Source organism: Globicephala melas, chromosome 7, assembly GCF_963455315.2.
Source record: "Globicephala melas chromosome 7, mGloMel1.2, whole genome shotgun sequence".
NCBI classification, from domain to species: Eukaryota; Metazoa; Chordata; class Mammalia; order Artiodactyla; family Delphinidae; genus Globicephala; species Globicephala melas.
In genome coordinates this window covers 11,127,257-11,147,417 of record NC_083320.1, presented here as the reverse complement: position 1 = coordinate 11,147,417, position 20,161 = coordinate 11,127,257, and the positions used below count along the sequence as shown (strand labels likewise).

General features: G+C 33.3%; 1 protein-coding gene across 10 annotated transcripts in view; it reads left to right on the top strand.

The window, feature by feature from the left end:
* AGFG1 (ArfGAP with FG repeats 1) overlaps nucleotides 1-16,116 on the top strand; it is a 69,585-nt gene extending 53,469 nt beyond the window's left edge. The window contains exons 6-15 of one of the 10 annotated variants that reach the window (XM_030883341.3): nucleotides 475-594; nucleotides 1,265-1,336; nucleotides 2,637-2,846; nucleotides 3,940-4,120; nucleotides 6,566-6,645; nucleotides 6,859-6,951; nucleotides 11,555-11,602; nucleotides 13,551-13,709; nucleotides 14,598-14,683; nucleotides 15,430-16,116. In XM_030883341.3, the coding sequence (XP_030739201.1) occupies nucleotides 475-594; nucleotides 1,265-1,336; nucleotides 2,637-2,846; nucleotides 3,940-4,120; nucleotides 6,566-6,645; nucleotides 6,859-6,951; nucleotides 11,555-11,602; nucleotides 13,551-13,709; nucleotides 14,598-14,683; nucleotides 15,430-15,489 (1,109 nt within the window). In that variant the 3' untranslated portion in view covers nucleotides 15,490-16,116. Of the gene's footprint in view, nucleotides 1-474; nucleotides 595-1,264; nucleotides 1,337-2,636; nucleotides 2,847-3,939; nucleotides 4,121-6,565; nucleotides 6,646-6,858; nucleotides 6,952-11,554; nucleotides 11,603-13,550; nucleotides 13,710-14,591; nucleotides 14,684-15,429 lie in introns of all 10 variants that reach the window. The other 9 variants (XM_030883258.3, XM_030883502.3, XM_060301759.2 and 6 more) reach the window with 9 other exon arrangements.
* The last annotated feature ends 4,045 nt before the right edge of the window (nucleotides 16,117-20,161 follow it).

Genomic DNA, 20,161 nt, shown 5'->3' with positions numbered 1-20,161 from the left:
TGTAAACTCAAAAAGCAACCAAAAGATTTAATGTAATTAAGCCATCTTTGTATCATTATTTTAGGTTCACATAACTGATGAATCACTTATCACTATTTTAAATCTGAATTTTCCAAATGTATCCTGTATCCTGCATCTCTGTCTGCTTTACTGTAACTAAATATTTAGTGCTCTTAATTCAGAGTTTCCTTTAATAGAGGCACTTTACTATTCCTGAGGTCACTCAAAGGCTATTGTGTACAAATTTATCATTGTACAAAGCGTTTTTGGAAATTCCTGGATACCCTTTAATAAATTGCTTGAAGTTGGGTGAAATAAACACTGGTAGAATTTAAAATCTGATTTCTAAATGAGTTTTCTTTAAAGTAAGTTGTGAGACATAGAAACTTTCATAAAATTCTTAAATTCATTTATCATATTTTTCATTTATAATTTTCATATTCATTAACATATATTGTTCCTTACCATTTACAGCTCAGAATTCTGCAAATGCAGATTTTGCAAACTTTGATGCATTTGGACAGTCTAGTGGTTCGAGTAATTTTGGAGGTTTCCCCACAGCAAGCCACTCTTCTTTTCAGCCCCAATCTACAGGTAGAGCTCTCCAGCATTATGCTTAAATGTTTACTTCAAAAAATAAAAAACTCTCTAGAGGTAGTTTTGGAACATTACTCTAAACTTAAATTCTGTGATTATCTGGTTCTAAATTAGTTCTGTCTTACAAAGCTCTGGGGAAACCTGAAATCTTTATATTTTTCTTTGTTCGTTTTTCTGAACGCTAGTATTTTGTCTAATTCACATCTATTTTCCTTTTCCTGCACATGAATCTTCCTTAAATTTCTTAGGCACAGAGGTATTAAAGTACTAAAAGTTTTTTAGGTTCACAAAACACATTACGATTTAATTCTGAATAAAGGAAGCTAGTTGATTGCTTGCTTCCATAGAACTAAAAACGTTAAGTAATTTTCAGGGCAACAAGCTTCAGAAAATAAATATTATTAGTTGAGTAGATTATTTAACAGTCATTTTAATAAACTTTAAATAGTTTTCTGTGCAGGAATTGGTCTTTAAAAATTGAATACTCTCCCATAAACTGTATTGTTTTCAGAAACTCATTGAACCTTTGTTTAGATCTTTGGCTGATTATTTTTCGTTCAGCTTTTAACTCTGTATTGTCTTAAAGCCTTTTCTTTCAATTTTCTTTCTTTCTTTCTTTCTTTTTTTTCTTTAAATTTCATCATTTACATAATATCTGGCTGTCCAGCATTTAGAATGCTTTCATCTAGCTGCAGTTTTGGTGAATTTACTTCAGCTTTTCCTCTCCAGGCTTCCAACAGTAAGTTCTGTTGTCACGTAGGCATCTTTTACTAATTTGTATGTTTTGTGCTATATTTTTTAGGTTTTTCAATTATAGAATGTTAATCATCTTTTAACGATAATCCTTCAGAAATTCTCACTTTTACTCTCTCCACTATTGCTAAACTCAGAGAACATAGTAGTATACCATAACAGAGTTAGTTGATTTAATAATTCAGTTTTTATTAATTTGAAATAAATTTCTTCATACAGATTTTGAAAGCTCAGTATGTACTTTGTTCATCAGCTCCTTGTAACAGATCACAGTCTTTTAAATACAAACATTACTTAGTTTTAATCGAAAACAACTAGAGTTTAATTCCTGAAAGAAATATATTTGTTTTAGAATGCATAAAAAACTGATTGATGGAAAGTGTTTGTGGTTTTTTAAAAAATAGGGTGTAACCTTTGTTTCTGAAATACCTATAAGTGTGCTTTGCTCTCACTTTAATATATAAATATGTATATCTATCTACTATCTTGATTGCTGAGACTAATGTTTAGGCATAAAGAATCAACATCAAAAGTGTAGCACCAACAGTGTAGAATGAATATATACTGGTTTCAGTATTTTAGTAGTACCTTAGGGAGTTCTCTAGAATACAGAACAGTCTTTAAAATCTTAGCAGGATAAAGTTGATGTAATAATTTTTTCCTTGAGCTATATATTAGGGCATAATTTTACTGAAGACATTGTGGTGTTGTGTGTACATTAAATTATTATGTGGAATTAAGTAATAGCTCTTCAAGTAAAATAAGTCTAAAGCTCAAAAACCACCTTTTAAGAAATTTGGATCAAAGTAGTACATTGTAAACATTTTAAATCTCTACCCTGGGATTTGTTTCAACCAGGTCTCTGTTGGAACTACAAAACTTCTGTAGTGTAAGATATTTTGCATCTTGCCTACAGAGTTTGTTTAGGGAGAATTAGTAAAAGGTCGTAGTATACATAGCTGAATGTTCTATGAAGTAACTGAGTTTCAAATTAGGTAGCATGGAGACGCTCTCCTGTGAATTATTTTCTTCATTCCAGGATAGAAAATTACACACAGAAACTTGTTGCCCTGTATGTTGCCAGGGCCTTTGAAAATCTAGTTTTGTAAATTATGGAAAGTCACGTGTAGATAATAAAAGTTGAATGCCATTTGCCAGTTTTTAATTTTAAGAATTTAGGATTGTTTATAGAACACTTAATTTAGGAAGAAATGATCATATAATCTTTATCAAAGGATATTGGGAAAAATCTAGCAATTTCAAGTTTTCTGTCTGTTCTGTTACAGGTGGAAGTGCTGGATCAGTAAATGCTAATTTTGCTCATTTTGATAACTTCCCCAAATCCTCCAGTGCTGATTTTGGAACCTTCAATACTTCCCAGAGTCATCAAACAGCATCAGCTGTTAGTAAAGTTTCAGCGAACAAAGCTGGTCTACAGACTACAGACAAATATGCGGCACTTGCTAATTTAGACAATATCTTCAGTGCCGGGCAAGGTATCAACCTTTAAACAGACGAATACAAATTTGTATATTAAACAGTCCTCTAAATTTGGTTGTATTTATTAAAATCTGAGGATGTGCTTTTCTTAGTTGTATAGATGTTTAGTTTACACTAAATGTTCATGACTATTTGGCACATTTTGGATCTGAAATAACTACACAATGGGAGGCCTAGAAACTACTTGTAAACGTCTAGATTTAAAAGAAAATAATTAACAAAAATTTAATTTTTTCTTAGAAAGCATGCTTTATTGTTCTAAGGCCATAAAGGGCCAAGAAATCCTATTAATAGAGATGACTAGAGGATTATTTGGTAGGTTCTGTGATATATTTGTTTTGAACTACGTTCTATTAATATTTTTGTATTTATTTAAAGAAACAAGATATTTACAGTGTATTTTTATACCTAGTTTTGGTCTTAAGGCTAGTATTTTTGCCTCTCAAAGTGCGTAGTGTAGTGGGGGAACAGCAGGGGTCTACTTTCAGACTGGATTCTGCATCCTAATCTCTGAGCCTGATTTCTCATCTACCCTCCGAAACGAGGGCAATAGTAATAGCATTGAACTTAAAAAGTTGTATTATATGTATTATTGCATGGGAGGCATTTAGAACAGTGCCCGGCACATCGTAAGTCCTCTGTGAATGTTTTCTCTTACTACTGTCTCTAATTTTTTCATGAACAACCCTGGGAAAATGATATTATTAATAGACTCTTCACATAGTTCAAGCATTTTATGAGTGTATATGTTCACTTGAATGAGATGTCCCCGTCTTGCAGATTTAATGTAGCACTTTGAGAATTTCTTCTTTATGTGTAATCTAGACATGTTATTGGTACTGGGTCTTAGTTTTTGTTACAGAAACAGTATGCTGTCTTTATCAGAGTGGTATGTATAGCACTAATCTTGTCCAATATTTTCTGGATTATTTATTGGATAAGACTCTAGAATCATGTCCATTTATTTGCTAAGCTCCAGATCGGTTTTAAATTTACATGTGTTTCATGGCAAATGTGGTTGTAAGTTGAAAGCATTAAGTTAAGCATCAGTTAAAAGTTTTGATGTAGTATGTTTTTGTTTGTTCACAGGTGGTGATCAGGGTAGTGGGTTTGGGACCACAGGTAAAGCTCCTGTTGGTTCTGTGGTTTCAGTTCCCAGTCAGTCAAGTGCATCTTCAGACAAGTATGCAGCCCTGGCAGAACTGGACAGCGTTTTCAGCTCCGCGGCCACCTCCAGTAACGCATATTCTTCCACAAGTAATGCTAGCAGGTAGCTTGTCTTAGTCTGTGTTCCTGCTTTGTGTTTTATCTTTTAAACTTTTTTGCAACGCTGAATAATAATGCTGTTAAGTAATGACCATTTGGGGCTTAAAGATTCCTGAATATTTTTGTAAATTTGAGGAAACTGTGTTTAAATTTTCTAGTTAAAATATAATCCTTGAGTTAAGTGCCATAGTTTTATTTTTGTATTTAATCGAAGGCTTTGTTACTTTTTTCCCTTGAACACTAAAATGTGATTTAGAGTATATACACATCTTGAAATGGATAGTCATATACAAATTTAATTGTACTCAGCAGAGACTCCATTTACAGAATTATTTGCTTTTAATGTACAGTTCTTAGTCATGAAGATTAAACACTTAAAGTAGCATGTTATAGCCTTAGTTGTAAATAAGCAGTTTTAGAAATGTTTGCACCAGAACCCAAGACCAATTCTGTATCTCTTTTGTCATACTGGTATTTATAAACAGACATATCTGTTACTGTGTTCAGATATATCGGATGTAAGAAATTCTTGGCAGCAGAAAGTCTACTGCATTTTAACAGTGTTCGGTCTTTAAAAACTCTCCTAGTTTTGACTTTTTCACCTTTGGGTCAAGGAAGCAGACCTAGAAGTACAGGTGACTTACCTGTACAGTGTCTTACCCATCTCTTAGTTTTCCATTCCTACAGATTGTCTCTTCTTTTTTGTTATCTGAGTAGCTTTTCATTTCCCTTTAGCACCTTTTCCAGAGAGAAATGGTAGGATTGTAACATTAACTAGTTTGGCTCACTCTTCAGTAACAAATTTTCTGTATGGCAGATGGGAAAAATTGAATCCAAAGAATAAAATTTAGAGTATTTATATATTTTTTGCTTTATTAATGTTGTCTACATTACACATATATAATAGTGGACTATAGCAATGTGGTCGTAAAGTCTGGAAACATAGACAGGTATATGTAATGAAATGGTTTATTGGTATTACATTATAATCATAAGTGGTCCCCCAGAGTGTAACCCATGGAATGTTTGAAGTACCTGAGACCCATTCAAAAGGTCTGTGAGGTTAAAACCTAAATTCATAATAATTCTGAGGGTTATTTGTGTTTTCAGTAATTGACATTTGTTTTGATGGTGCAAAAACTATGACAGGTAAAACTTGCTGGTGCCTTAGCATTGATTTACAGCTTTGGTACCAAGCTGTACAAATAGTCATCTAATAGTCATTATATTCCTTACCACCACACATTCAGTTTTACTTAGGAATATTTTTGATGCAGTTTTTATTATGAATATGCTGTATGAAGCAGTAAAGGAATTTAAGTCTTGACCTTTAAATATGTCTTCTTAATTTTCTGTGTGTTGAAGTAAGGTATGCATCAGGTAGTTCTGCTATGTACTGAAGTATAAAGCTGTCTTGAGTAAAATCAGTTTGTGTGGTTGTTTGAGTTGTGGAATAAACCAGCCACTTGTTTTATGGAACACCATTTTTTCTTGAAAGTATGATTGATAGACAAACTATGGTTATTCAGATTTCGATATTTGGTAGACATTTTCTCAAAAATGAAATTTTAAGTCTGTCACTTTAAGGAAAATAACTACTTAAAATACATACTCTCAAGCAAATAGTAGAATTTTGGAAAATTTAGGGGCCACCGTGGGCTTAAAATTAAACTTCCCATTACTTTTCTGATGAGATGGATGGTGATATTAATGATTGTAATTTTTTCATTTTGCATAGGGAAATATGTTGACATTTTGAAGATTTGCATCAACTATTTTCCAAATGATATAAAGTTAGTAAAAGATTCATTTAAAGTGTAAGATAGACTAGTGGATGTTACTTTACATAAAAGTCCATTGATATGGTTTCAAATTCCATATTGCAACTAACCTTTAGGAAACTATCCCTGGTGTTTTTTGTATGATGTCAAGGAAAATATCCACAGTTATCTGGAAAAGGTGTTAAAATTCTCCTGTTTTGTTCAACTATGTTACCATGTGAGGCCAGTTTTTCTTCATATGCATCAACCTAAACAACATATCACAAGAGATTGATCATATATTAAGCCAGCCATTAAAGAGATTTGTAAAAATATCAGTGTTACTCTTCTCATTAGGTTCCTTTTGTTTTAGAAAATATGGTTACTTATGAAAATGCTACTTAGGTTAGCATGTAATGGCTTTATTGTTATTTTTAAATGAATAAAATTATTTAAATTTGTTTTAATTGATGTACAATATATATTGGTAAATATAGCAATTTAAAGTTCTTTGGGGTTCTCAATTTTTTAGAATGTGAATGAGTTCTGAGACTTAAAGTTTGAGAACTGATGTGATACATGATATGTTCAATATTATTTGTTTCCATATTTTATGGCAACCTTGTAGATAGATTACCGTTGCTTTTTTTCCCCCTCAAAACATGAATTCTTTCAATACTTGTTTTCAGTAATGTTTTTGGAACAGTGCCAGTGGGTGCTTCTGCACAGACACAGCCTGCTTCTTCAAGTGTGCCTGCTCCATTTGGAGGTACGTGTTTCTGGTATATATATACTGGTTTTTATAAAGAACCCTAATATATATTGTATCGCATTTTCGTAGGGATACCAGAAGACAATCAAAGCACCAGTTTATTATCAGAAAGCTCTAGTTTTCTATCTTCATAAATATATGAACAAATACTTTAAATAATTGAATACAAATGCGTTAGGATTTTATAGTGTATTTTATAATTTTTTAAAGCTACACCTTCCACAAATCCATTTGTTGCTGCTGCTGGTCCTTCTGTGGCATCTTCTACAAATCCATTTCAGACCAATGCCAGAGGAGCAACAGGTAAGAAATAAATATAAATTATAGAACAGTAAGCTTTGGAAAAGGTATATATTGCAAAGACACCATGTGAAGAGCATCAGAAAATAAGGTTCCTTTCTTACTGAAGTGACTGTAAAGTGGATTAGTTTTGTCCGTAAAGACATATAGTAGCTGAAAGTTTATAAAATCCTTCAATTTAATATTTGAAAATGGACCAGAGAAGTTATCTAGCACCCACCACTCAAAGCTTTCGTTTTTCAGGTGCAGAAGCCCAAGCATGGAGATGAGACTTAAAGCCTTAAAGCCCACAGCCAATATATGACAGAGATGGTACTTGAACATTGTAATTCTGACTTATTTGTTGGTCTGGTTTCACAATTATTGGTTATAACTCAATCTTAGTAGAAAAAAATGTGTAAGGTTTTTTGCTTTTTTCCTTTTCATGGGATTGCAAGGAATAGATGGGTATTATTAACATGAGATCTTAATAATGAGGTCTTTTTGTAGTACATATTTCTTTTAGGTGTTCACATTTTTTTAGGTTGTGGGAAACTGGTTTAATTTGTGGTATAACATTTGGGTATTTTCTGATAATTTTTTAAAAATCCTCTTTATCGCTCCCCCTTTTTTTGGTTCACAGTGTAAGCCAGCTACATATTTCTTGTATTGTACCTCTTTGATTTTTGTCTTATTGCCCTGAACACCAGAGTTATTTGCCAGTACCTTGGAATATTAGCAGGTGCATGTGGTATGGCCCAATACCCATTAAACTGAATTTGTCAGTTCTGTTTTTAGATTTAGATAATTTTACAACTAAAGCTTTGAACTTCAGTTATAGCCTTTGTTGATGTGGTATTTTGAGAGAATAAGGTGTTTGTAACATCACAATAAATTTGCACCATTTAGAATTGGTAATTACTAGCATATCTTTTTGTCATTGGCAAGGTTTGAGAATATGTGATATTGGGAGTTTGAACCATAACTTTCCTTTTCATATAAATGTCTTCAGTCATAATCTGTTGATATCTCACACAGTAGATGTTTAATAACTATTTGAATTTTGCACATAATTTGATTTTTAAAAATTGTTTATTTTAATCCAAATATACATAATCAGTGATTGTTTCAAATTTCTGTTGTGTTTTGGACAAAATATTTATACATCACTTGTGATATATGTAATATTTCTGTTTCTCAGCATATTATTTTGACTTCGTGGAATGAATTTATAAAATGTCTCATGACACAGGGTTTTCTACGTTTTCTCATTTAGTCCTCTTAACTCTCATCAAATAAATGTTTTAATCACTCTTTGACAGCTGAGGTAACTGAGGCTCAGAAAAGTTAAGTGCGTATGTTTTGGGTACAGCCAGATTTATGTTCAAATGCTGATTTAGATTTACTTGCTAGGTAATCCTAAAAATGCTTTCTGTATATTATTTTTTTAATGAATGGAGGAAAAGTGATAGGAAGATATATTATTTGCAAGATACCGTTGAGATGTTTATAGCTATTATAACCCCATTTGACAACTGAAGGATGGAAACTCAAGTTATACCTTGACCAAGGTTATGTTGATGTAACTCCTCAGAACCTTATTGTTGTCCTTTTCTGTAAAATGTGAACACTATTCTCTGGCAGGGATGTTGTGAGAATTAGATGATGGAAATCACCATGCATGGTCTTTGCATTATTGTGTATACTTGGTAAATCATTCCTATTATTTTCCTTTCAAGACTGTACCTCCAGACTGGTTCTGTTATTAGAGCTAAGGGCCCACCCCCCCCACCCCCCCCGCTCCAATTATTTGGAGTATGAAAGTCCTTTAAAATTAAGGTTCTACATGGGATGTGAAATAATATAAAGTGTACAAAGTATGTTCAGATGATATAATTTTAATATTAGCCTAAGCAAAATTTATTGAAAGGTAAACCTACTGTGTCCACAAATTTTTATTTCAAGGTAAAAATTTTTTTCCCCTTATAAACCATTTTGATTTAGCACATTGATCATCTTTACTAGGTTATTATTGAATTGACTAAGTCAAAGTAAATGTTAACTATATAACATGTTTCTGCTGAAGCTGAAATATAAATAACACTTTGACAAATACACTGTGCTTAGGTATTTCCAGTGTTTTCATACCATCAAAATTAATATTAGTTTTGTAGAAATATTTTGTGTTCTTAAATATATTAGTATTGTTAAATTCCATTTGAGGTAGCTTTTGAAAGAGGGTATTGATAATAGTTCAATGTGAACTATTTAAAAAGTTATACTGATGTATTTCATTCTTAAAATACACACTTTAGTAATAACTTTTTTCCTGCATTTACAAAGCTTTTGGGCTTTCTTTTACCATGTTATATAGGAACCTTCAGTAGACTAGCCAGTGTGGCCTAAGACCTTTTTTATTTTAGGATTCTATAATTAGCATTCTTTTTCCAGAGCACTTGAGCCCTTAAATCTAATTAATAAAGTTAATATAATTTTCGGTTATTAGGAAATTCTCTTATAACTCTTAAATCTCTCCTTTGTCCCTGAATGAGTACCTTTATTTTCTAATATTCATTTAATGAAAAAATGATTTTAAAAGATTTCCCCCCCCCCCCGCCCCACCTTAAGGGTCCAAAATTAATCAATGACTAATCTAGTGTTAGTACCCAGAGTGCTTCTAAACCAGCACTGTTTCCACTGGTTCCGCTCATTCCACTCATAAGAAAGTAAATGAAACATATATCCACACAAAAACTTGTATACAAATGTTCACAGCAGCATTATTCCTAATAGCCAAAAAGTGGAAACAACCCAGGTGTCCATCCACTGATGGATGAATAAACCAAATGTGGTATAGCCGTACAGTGGAATTTGTTTGATAATAAAAAGTAATGACGTGTACTGATACGCGGTACAACACGGATGAACCTAGAAAACATTAGGCTAAATAAAGGAAGTTAGTCACAGAGTGACATATAATGTATGATTCCATTTATAATCTGTCCAGAATGGGCAAATCTACAGAAAGTAGGTGGGGCAAAATGGAGAGCTGATAGGTATGGAATTTCTTTTAGTGAGGGGGGTATGAAATGTTCTGAAAGTAGATTGTGATGATGGTTGTACACCTGGTGAATAATGTTAAAAAAGAACACTGAATTCTATCTTTTAAGTGGACAAATTGTATGATATGTGAATTATATTATCAAAAAGTTGTTAAAACAAGTCTAAAATATTTTTATAGCAGCCCAGGACTAGGCATCATTGTTGCAGATTGAGGTACAGAAATTAATACTGGTTAACAATCACTGTGGACTAAAAGTCAGTTTTTGCCAAAGCCTATTTTGTAGAACATGTGTCCTGAGATGGTGTTATCAGTGCTTCATGGAAAGGGATTCTACGCCCAAATATATATGGGAAATGCTGAGTTAAACAAAATTTAACCAGTATTATTAATGCAGGATTTCTCAGAGCTTATAAAGTGCTCTAAGAAAGGAGATAAAGTGACCAAGCTTGTTTCAAAACCCTTCCCCCTCAATCAGCCTTTTGTTGAATTTAGAACACGCTGTAAACATCTTTTTAAGTTAGCAAGAAAAAATAACACTCCTTGGATATTTACCCTGTAGCACTTTTAATCACAGCAGCTTTGTAAAGTAGATATGTATTATACTATCCCTGTCCCTCCACCCCCTGTTTGCAAATGACGAAACTGAGGCTTAAAGAAGTTGTGGTATCCTGTAAGTAGAAAACTACAGAACCGAGACAGAACCACTCTAATCTCTCAGTCGCCTTGTTTCCCTAAATTTAGTTGGTGTTAAGTATGTTAATTTAAAATGCATGGCCATATATTTTAGAAACAAGCCCACTCCAGATGGTTAAAACAGCGGTTCTGGTACTTAACAACCTAAATTTGTTTTCTGTTAATTACATTTATTTATATGTAACCTGTCTGACCTCAGTCATGCCAGGTAAGATCTGCACAAGATGTATTTTTCTTTTCTCTCTCTTCTTAGCCATCATATTTTAAACTGAAAGTGCTGCTCGCCTTTCTAATGAACTACATTGAATAATTTTTCCTGCGTAATATTTAATTCACTTGAGTTATCATTAGGCTTTTCTAGTTAATGTATGGAGTCATAAATAAAACAATCAAACATTATTCAAGTGCTTTCTCCAAGATTTGAGTTTTATTTTATTTTTAGTTTTTTAGATTTGAATTTTTAGATGCTAAAGGTAGATGCTAGATCATTTTAGATGATCCTATGAATAGCATTTTTGGGTGTAAGTGGTGAGGCCTAGAAAGTCTTTTTATGGATATTATTGTATCTTCACATGAAAAAAATGTTATTTGTTTAAAAGATGGATTTCCTAAATGTTTCTTCATTTGATATTTTGTTTTTCTGGTATTCTAATCTCCCCTTTATTTCAGACAGTGTAAATACTACTGTCATGAATATAGTTGAAATAAAAAGACTCTGTTGGATGTGTCTTTATTATGTATTCTTATGCTATCTACTTTGTAACAGTATATTCTAATTTTAGAACATTTTAATGAAACAAATTTACTTTTATTTTGCCAGTAGCTATTCATAAGTTAATTGACATTGGTCTCTTTATGGCTTTCCATAAGGCCTTTCTGGAGCAATGCATTCTCAAGTGTTTCCTCACGCTCATTTTGGTAGGTGGCCACAACTAATATCTAGATTTGTGTGGCAATTTGTCTACCTGCTTGTGGAAGCTTCTGCTGGTGTTCTGGATCCCTGCATGTGGAATTAAGTTTTTTCCATGTTTTAAAATGGAGTGGTCATGGATGTGTGGCATTGGGAATACATTATATTTAAAGTTACATGAAAATCTTCTGTGACGTTTTAATACTGAAAAGCATATTGCTTACCTCCATGGTAACATTAGAATGTTAATGGCTTTCTCAATTATTTTTCTTAAGTTTGAATTCATAGTACTTTGAGTGACACACCTTTTCGATGCACCAAACCATTTTACCACATTATTCCATGGAGTTTGGTTTTGCTTAACTGCATCCAACTTTTGCTTTATACTGCTTTCTTAAAAAGTGATTTGTCAAAGTTATGTCAGTGCATTGTTGTCTGTTCTGAAACCCTCCTGTTTCCCTTGCAGTGTGCTTATTATTCTTTAATTCACTTGCTTCCCAGTGGCTTAGTTCCCCTTTTTTCTTATCAATAATAGAAAGTAATATTTAAAATTGGAAAATCTAATTAGGTTCATTGCGGAGAATTGCACTGTTGTAAAAACTAGGATTATGAGAATTATGTTGGGCAACATCCATAACATGATCTTTAGTTTTTTTTTTAAATAAAAGATAATTATGTGTAGCACTTTTAGTGTTAATTTCTTGTGCCTTAAATCAGCAATCAAGTTGGTAATTTTTTCTTAAAATCAGGAAATTCAGTGAGTTATGTTTTTTGATAGCATCATGCTGAAAATATTTCAGTATGTAATTTCTAGTGTTCTGTATTAAAAGCACCATTATTGGCTCTTATTTCACTTAGGCTTTTCCTACAACATAGAGTTGGAAGGTTCCATTTTGAATCTTCACTAGCAAAAAGTAATATACTGTTCTGCTACTATGTGTGTTTATATATAAATAATATATAATATAATAACATGATAATATAAATAATAACATGATAATGTAATAATGTGAATTAGTTCATAAGTAATTCGTAAATGGGGGGAGTGATGGCAGCATACCATGTATATATATAGCTGTAGTTCACACGCGCATTTCCCCAACTTGTGAATGAATGCTTTATTCCATCGAGTTATAGTGGCTGGACATGGCAAGCCATGGAGAAGTTATTAGACATAGTGTCATTCACCTTACATTCTTTGTCTCTTATAAGAATGCTTATTTCACTTTCTGTTCAATTTTTATGTACTCTGCCCCAGTTTCTATAACTCATCAGTCCTAACCTAACCTTCCTTATACCCCTTGTCCAAAGCAGTGCTCATTTACTTTCCAAAAAAGGAATGGGAGTCCGTATGTTTTCAGTTTAATTGTGTTAGTGTTTTTATTAGGACCGCCCCCCGCCCCACCCCTTTTTTTTGCCTTGGGTTAGAAAGCTGCATAGGTTTTGAGTGGCCTGCCTGTGACCCCATTTCTCCTGTAAGTTTTATTTATAGTGAATTATTTTGCAGAGGTTTTAAATGTTTTTCCAGGAACACATATATTACATTATAGCAGACAATTCACTGGATACAATTAAATGTTTGACTATTTTACTGCATATAGCAAAACAAAACTTAAAAATGTATATACGAGTATACATGTGAATAGCATGATGATGGACTTTAAAAAGTAGACTGCTGTTTAGACTCAAACTGTATATAATTACTCTGAGAAGTTTTCTTGTGATTTCAAATGATAGCTTTATTAGTTTCATTCTGGTCATTGGTTTCAGGAGAACAAATATAGATTATGTTAAACTGGAGCTAAAACTTACTATTAAGTTTGTTGGGAGTTTTGGAGTTTAAAATACATCATACTGTTTTTAAGGTAAATGATGTCTGTTTCATAACGTTGAGAATGCGTATATATACGAAAACCTACCCTTCGTAAGTGACCAGCCTTTCTTTTCTCCTGCCAGCGGCGACCTTCGGCACGGCATCCATGAGCATGCCTGCGGGGTTTGGGACTCCCACGCCCTACAGTCTTCCCACCAGCTTTAGTGGCAGCTTCCAGCAGCCTGCCTTCCCAGCCCAAGCAGCTTTCCCTCAGCAGACAGCCTTTTCTCAACAGCCCAATGGTAAGATCTAACATTTGGCTAGCTGTAGGTCCACTGCAGGTATCCTTTATGTATCATAATATGAATGTTTGGACAAAAAGACTTACCTAGAGAATGCTGTAGCATTATCTGCTGAATGTTTACTACACAAATATAGAAAAGCCTTTGGTGATTTGGGCCACAGAAAATTGAGTGATTTCGTAGTTTCTGTGACCAGATTATAGGTTTAGGAGAAATCAGGGACTAAAGAGTACCTCTTCTTACTCAGAATCTCCAGTGTCTTTCTTATATCTTCTGTGTTATTAATATGCCTCTTGATTTTAAAAGGAAACTTTATAGACCTAGAGTGTTTTTGTTTATTTTGCATTGGAGAACTGTTTTTGTTCCATTTTGTGTACGTTTTCTGTTGTTGTTTTGGGGGTTTTTTGGTGACATAAACTCATTTTCTAAATAGGTGACTGTGTTGTGGTTGGAGTTTGTTACTTGTTTTCAGGAAAATTCACTAGAGACCAGTTTTTGTTTTTGGGGTTTTTTTGGGGGGTTTTGTTTTTTTTTGGTGGGGGGGGAGCCCATTTCACTCATTTGCTAAAGTTTGAAATACCTGGATCACAGCCCTTCTCAAATAGTCACAAGCTTATCTCTTCATTAAATCCTTTGTCAGCAGTTTACGTAGCTGAGACAAACTGGAATTAACCATTTCTGGAGAGTCCATGTAAGTTCTTTAAGACATGCCAGTGGAAGTTTAACTGCTATTTGAAAGAGCATGAGACTCAACAGTTTAACATTGATTTTTTTTTATTATTGTTGCTCTGGTAGGAATTTTTCTGAAACTCATTATGAAGCTTTATAAGCATCAGATTGTCTCAGAGGTATGGTTATAATTGGTGGGTTTTTTTAAACAAGGTGCAGGTTTTGCAGCATTTGGACAAACAAAGCCAGTGGTAACCCCTTTTGGTCAAGTTGCAGCTGCTGGAGTATCTAGTAATCCTTTTATGGTAAGTGAGAGGCAATTTTAAGCACTTTCTAAGTTGTTGCATTGTTTTCAAATTGGGAAAAGCAGGATGTGATTCCTCCTAGATGCTCTTTGGTATTCTGCAAGATTATACAGATCCGAGGCAGCCATTGTGCACGGTCCCTTTTTAAGAAAACACATTAAAGCGGGGGAAGTGGCGGGCTGGGGGTGTGGTGTGATGAATTGGTTGGGAGATTGGGATTGACATGTACACACTAATATGTATAAAATGGATAACTAATAAGAACCTGCTGTATAAAAAAATAAAATTCAAAAAAATACCCCAGAAAACACATTAATCAGTTGCAAATCAAAGCACTGACAGTTAATAAGCTATTTTAGACATGAAACTTGTCTGCTTTCTAGTCAAAATAATGCTTTATGAGGGGCTGTAGATTTAGTGAACAATGTGAAAAAGGAATCCTGGAGTCAGGTTTGGTTTGAATCATAAATGCATTTTCTTAGGGCCAGGTCCCTTCTTAGAATCTGTTATGAGAATTATATGAAATAATGGATATAAATAGGCACAACACAGTGCCTGATACCTATCGCTTTATTACAGTATATTGCTAATAACAATAATGAATAAATATGATTGCCAATAATTATGAAATAATTCCTAATCTAAATACTATTTAATTAAATCTAGTTTAATTAAATAACATTAAATATTTTCATATTTTCTCCACACACTCTTATTTATTTATTTTGTCTTATGTTTTCCTTTAGACTGGTGCACCGACAGGACAATTTCCAACAGGAAGCTCATCAACCAATCCTTTCTTATAGCCTTATATAGACACTTTACTGGAACGAACTTTTACATGGTCACATTACATCTCTCCGCCTCTTGCACTGTTGTCTTGTTTCACTGATTTTAGCTTTAAACACAAGAGAAGTCTTTAAAAAGCCTGCATTGTGTATTAAACACCAGGAAATATGTGCAAAACAGAGGGCTCCAGTAACAACTTTTAACCTGTGAATTGGCAAAAAAAGTAGCGGTATCATGTATATTAAAAATTGGCTAATATTAAGTTATTGCAGATACCACATTTATTATGCTGCAGTACTGTACATATTTTTCTTAGAAATTAGTTATTTGTGCATATCAGTATTTGTAACTTTAACACATTGTTATGTGAGAAATGTTACTGGGGAAATAGATCAGCCACTTTTAAGGTGCTGTCATATATCTTGGAATGAATGACCTAAACTCACTTTAACCATTGCTTCTGGAAAGTTACAGAGTCAGAATTGGAAGGTTTTATTCATTCTTGAATTTTTCCTTTCTAAAGAGCTCTTCTATTTATACATGCCTAAATTCTTTAAAAATGTAGAGGGATACCTGTCTGCAGAATAAAGCTGATCATGTTTTGCTACAGTTTGCAGGTGAAAAAAAATAAATACTAGAAAATATGCTATTGTTTTTGTGTTCTTGCTGCAATGCCTTTACCAAAGTGGCCTTAAATATCAGTAGTGAATTGAGAACATCTTGAATTCTTAAATTAGAATTTCAGAAGACTTCTAGTGACTAACTTTTATGTCTAAAAGAGAAAATTTTATAAAAAGGCCATGTAGAAAATTTATTAAAACTGCTATGTTCAGGAATATGTCAGTGGTAAAGCATTTAAATGTAGCTTGTTAGATTCACCGTAATCCTTCTGATTTCTTTGCAACTTCTTAATTTTGTGAAAATTTGTATATATGAAGAATTTGCATGTATGTGTATTTACAAATTTTTTAAAGTATCTTGAATTCTCAGACTGCAAAAGGCTTATTTTAACTATTGTTTTTTTTTTTTTTTTTAAATACTGTCTTTGAATGTATTGGAAGCAGACATGCATTAACTGTGACATGATTGCCCCTCAGTTTTCTTTGTTTGGACAAACTGATATTAATAGGACATTTGTTTATGTTCATTTCTAGGGGGAAAGAAACTGGAACCCAGTGTTACCTTAAAGTTATAGAATACTTTGTTTAAAAAGGCAACAATACTAATGTTTAGTTATAGCTTTATGTTAATATTCAAATGAACTTGTTTAAATATTTATATAATGCCTCATTCATCCAGCGATAATCTGGCAATCTCATCAAAACAGAACACAACTGAGAAACTTGTAATATTTTTTTTAAAAAAATGCCTTTGAGCAGCCCATATAAGTCACAATGTCTATACATTAGAGCTCATGCATTTGTCTTTATGTGAAGTTTTGATTAATAGATTTCCCAGACCAAAAGAGCATATATTGTCAAAGACCAGTTAGTGTAGGGACAGCCAGCCCAGCTTAGAGGGCATCAGTATATTACATCTTCTTCTGATAATTGTCTATTACTGTGACTCTTTGTCATCAAGAAAAGGTGAGGTTACATATAAATATGTGATACATGTTTGAAAAATTTTCTTATGATGATTTAAATTGTTTCTAAAGCTTGGTATTAAAAGAGGTGAACATCAGTTTCCTCAAACATTATTTATTCATGTTGAATACCTTTTCGAATGGTGACTACAGGAGTTGTTTTCATACTATGTTAAAATCTGTGTAGAGTTCCAGACTTCTTGAAACATTGCTGTCCAGTGCATATCTAGCTGAACGTATGGTTATCTGAACTATTTTGATAAGCAAGAAAATTGGGAAATCTCTGCCCCTTTTCTGAGCAGTATGCCTCTTAGAATTAAATGAATGCTGCAAAGGTCTGGGTGTGTCTTGGTGTATACTTGAAATGTCTGCATTTTTGGGGTGTCCTTCCAGACCCCTTCTCATGGAGGGAATTCTTAAGAAATGTCTTTGAATTCCTGTGTTTTAGATTGTATTGGGTCCCAATCAACTCATGTACAAAGTTATGCTATAAAATTGTAGGCCATTATTCAATTAACCTCCCAGGCTTTCCATCTGAGAAACAAGTAAATTAAACAGTTGTTAATAAAATAATTTTAAAGACTATTTTTTTCTGGGTAAATCTTGAGGTTTGTAATTAAGTGGGAACTCTTGTTGACTTTAAATGAAAACTTGTGAAATTGAAATGCTTATTGTAAGAAGTGATCCAGATTTGATGTGGATTAAAATCTTCAGTTAGACTTTCAGATTTGCTTCTGGTTTTGCACAGACCGTCAGAATTGTGTTGAGCACTGAAGAGGAGAAAATACTCAGAGGTGGTAAGGATGAAGACTCGAGTTTCCTGATTTACTAGTTGAATCAGGTCTTCTCTCCTGTGTTTGCTGAGGAAAGAAAATTTTCTTTTCTTTTAGGGTGACAAACTTCATTGATAAGTTTAAAGGCATATTTTTCTCTCATTTTTGTGAAAATAGAGATTAGGTAATCACTTTCTTGTGTCGAATAGTTCTTTCTGTAAATGTGAAGAAGCACATCGGTGCTTTCTTTACTTGTGACTTGCCCTGCTCCCAGTACACGTCCTCGTTGGTACAGTTCCTGTCAATTGGTAAAATGGAAGCAGTAACTAACTGGCTGCTTTCCTGTCACAGTACCAAGACTTCTGAAACAGTTTGGTCTCAGGACTATTATTAACTCTTAAGTTATTGAAGATCCCCAAAGAGCTTTTGTTTATGTAACTTATATCGCTCAGAATTTGTTGTATTAGAAATTAATACTGAGATATTTTAAAAACATGTTTATTCATTTAAATATAATGATAATAAACCCATTACATGTTAACATAAATACCCTTTTTGATGACAAATTACTGTTTTCCACAAATGTTATTTAGAAGACCATTGTTTTACATTTTGCACATCTGTTTAATATCTGGCCTAATAGAAGCAGTGGGATTCTCATACTACTTCTGCATGACAGTTCTTTTTATGTGACATGGCATGTGGGCACTGGAAAACTCCACTGTGCACTTGTGGAACCATGAGTGAAACAGACATATAACATTTTAGTATTATGAAAATAGTTTTGACCTTGCGTTTTGGGAGGACCCTCAAGGGTCCTGAGACCACACTACACTTTACATTTATATTTTCTGGAACAACAGTGTTTAGTTTCAGGGTAAATATACTACTCCCTGAACTTCTAAGTGTTTTTGTTGGCTTGGTGGGGAGAATTGAAATTTCATTTGAAATTGTAAACTTTTTAAACACTGTTTTCTAGGTTTTCTTTTTTATTTGACCGTATTTCAATAATGATGAAATTAGTGAATAGCTCCTTTTTAAAAGGGATATTACAAGTTCTGACTCCTGGTTATGAGTGTTTATTTAGGAATTATTTACTATTCTGACCACTTTGAAATTGTTTTGGGGGGGTATCAAATAGCTATTTAAAAATTGAAACACCTTGCTAAAGAAAGTTCAAAACGAAGAATAATTTCTTCTCTCTCCTATGCTTATAGTTAACAAAGAATTTTAGCTTTGTTTGTGTGTGTGTGTGTGTGTGTGTGTGTGTATATATATATATATATATGTATGTATATATATAAAATGAAAGTTGGATTTCTCTAACAGAAATCACTACCCTCCAGGAAGTTGGCTACAATTAAAGGAATGTGTTTACTTCTTAAGAAGGAGGTTTGCTATGGTTTTATCCCCCAGTGTTTTTTTTATACCTTGTCCATTTTTAGAGAGAGCACTTGTTGCTTCTCATTGAAACAGAATGTTTTAAAATTCTTTTGAAGACAGAGTGACTTTGTAAAAGGTAACTTACGGTACATAGTCACCACAGAAAGCTCTGGCTCTGTTGCTGCTGCTGCTGGCACACACCGCAGAACACGCTGCCGTCCTCAGGCCGGCCTGTGCCTTCCCTCTGGGGCCTCCTTGTCCATACGTTTGTGCTCCTCTGCTGAACTCATGTTCAGAATGACTCACCTCATGTTTGGCCTCCACTTGTAGTCTCAGGCTTACATCAGAAAATTAATCTCTAGGGGAGTTTATAAAGATATATTTCTTCAAAAATAATGACTTGAAAAGAACCTGGTGGTGGTATTACAGAGTGTGGCTTATTAAGCTCTTTCAGAAACTTGCTAAATGCGTTTCGTGTATTATCTCATACAGTCCTTAAAGTGGACTCATACTTTAAGGATGAAAGAAGCAAGGCACAGGCTAATGACAGAGCTTTTGCTCTGGGGAGCAAATATTATATTGTTGGATTAAAATGCTGTCTACATTTATGTGTAAGTCAATTTTTTACAAAATCTTAGGAAATTCTGAGAGAATTGCTTTCTATATCCTATATACCTAATTAAACTTAATCATTTTTAATTTGGGTTCTCTTCATAATTTGCTGATATCAGTACGGTTTATTCTCTAGGGTTTTATTTAAACTTCACAAGTAAATTAATGGGATAATTAGTGGATCAGGTTTTAAACTAAAGAGACATCTGAAGTATCACAGGGACTCCTATTTTGTGAAACATTTCAACTTTATTGATAAAGTCTGTGCCCTAGACAGTAAAATTTACTTTTGAAAGGATGCTGTTACTAACATTTGTGTTACATTAGCCTGTTGTA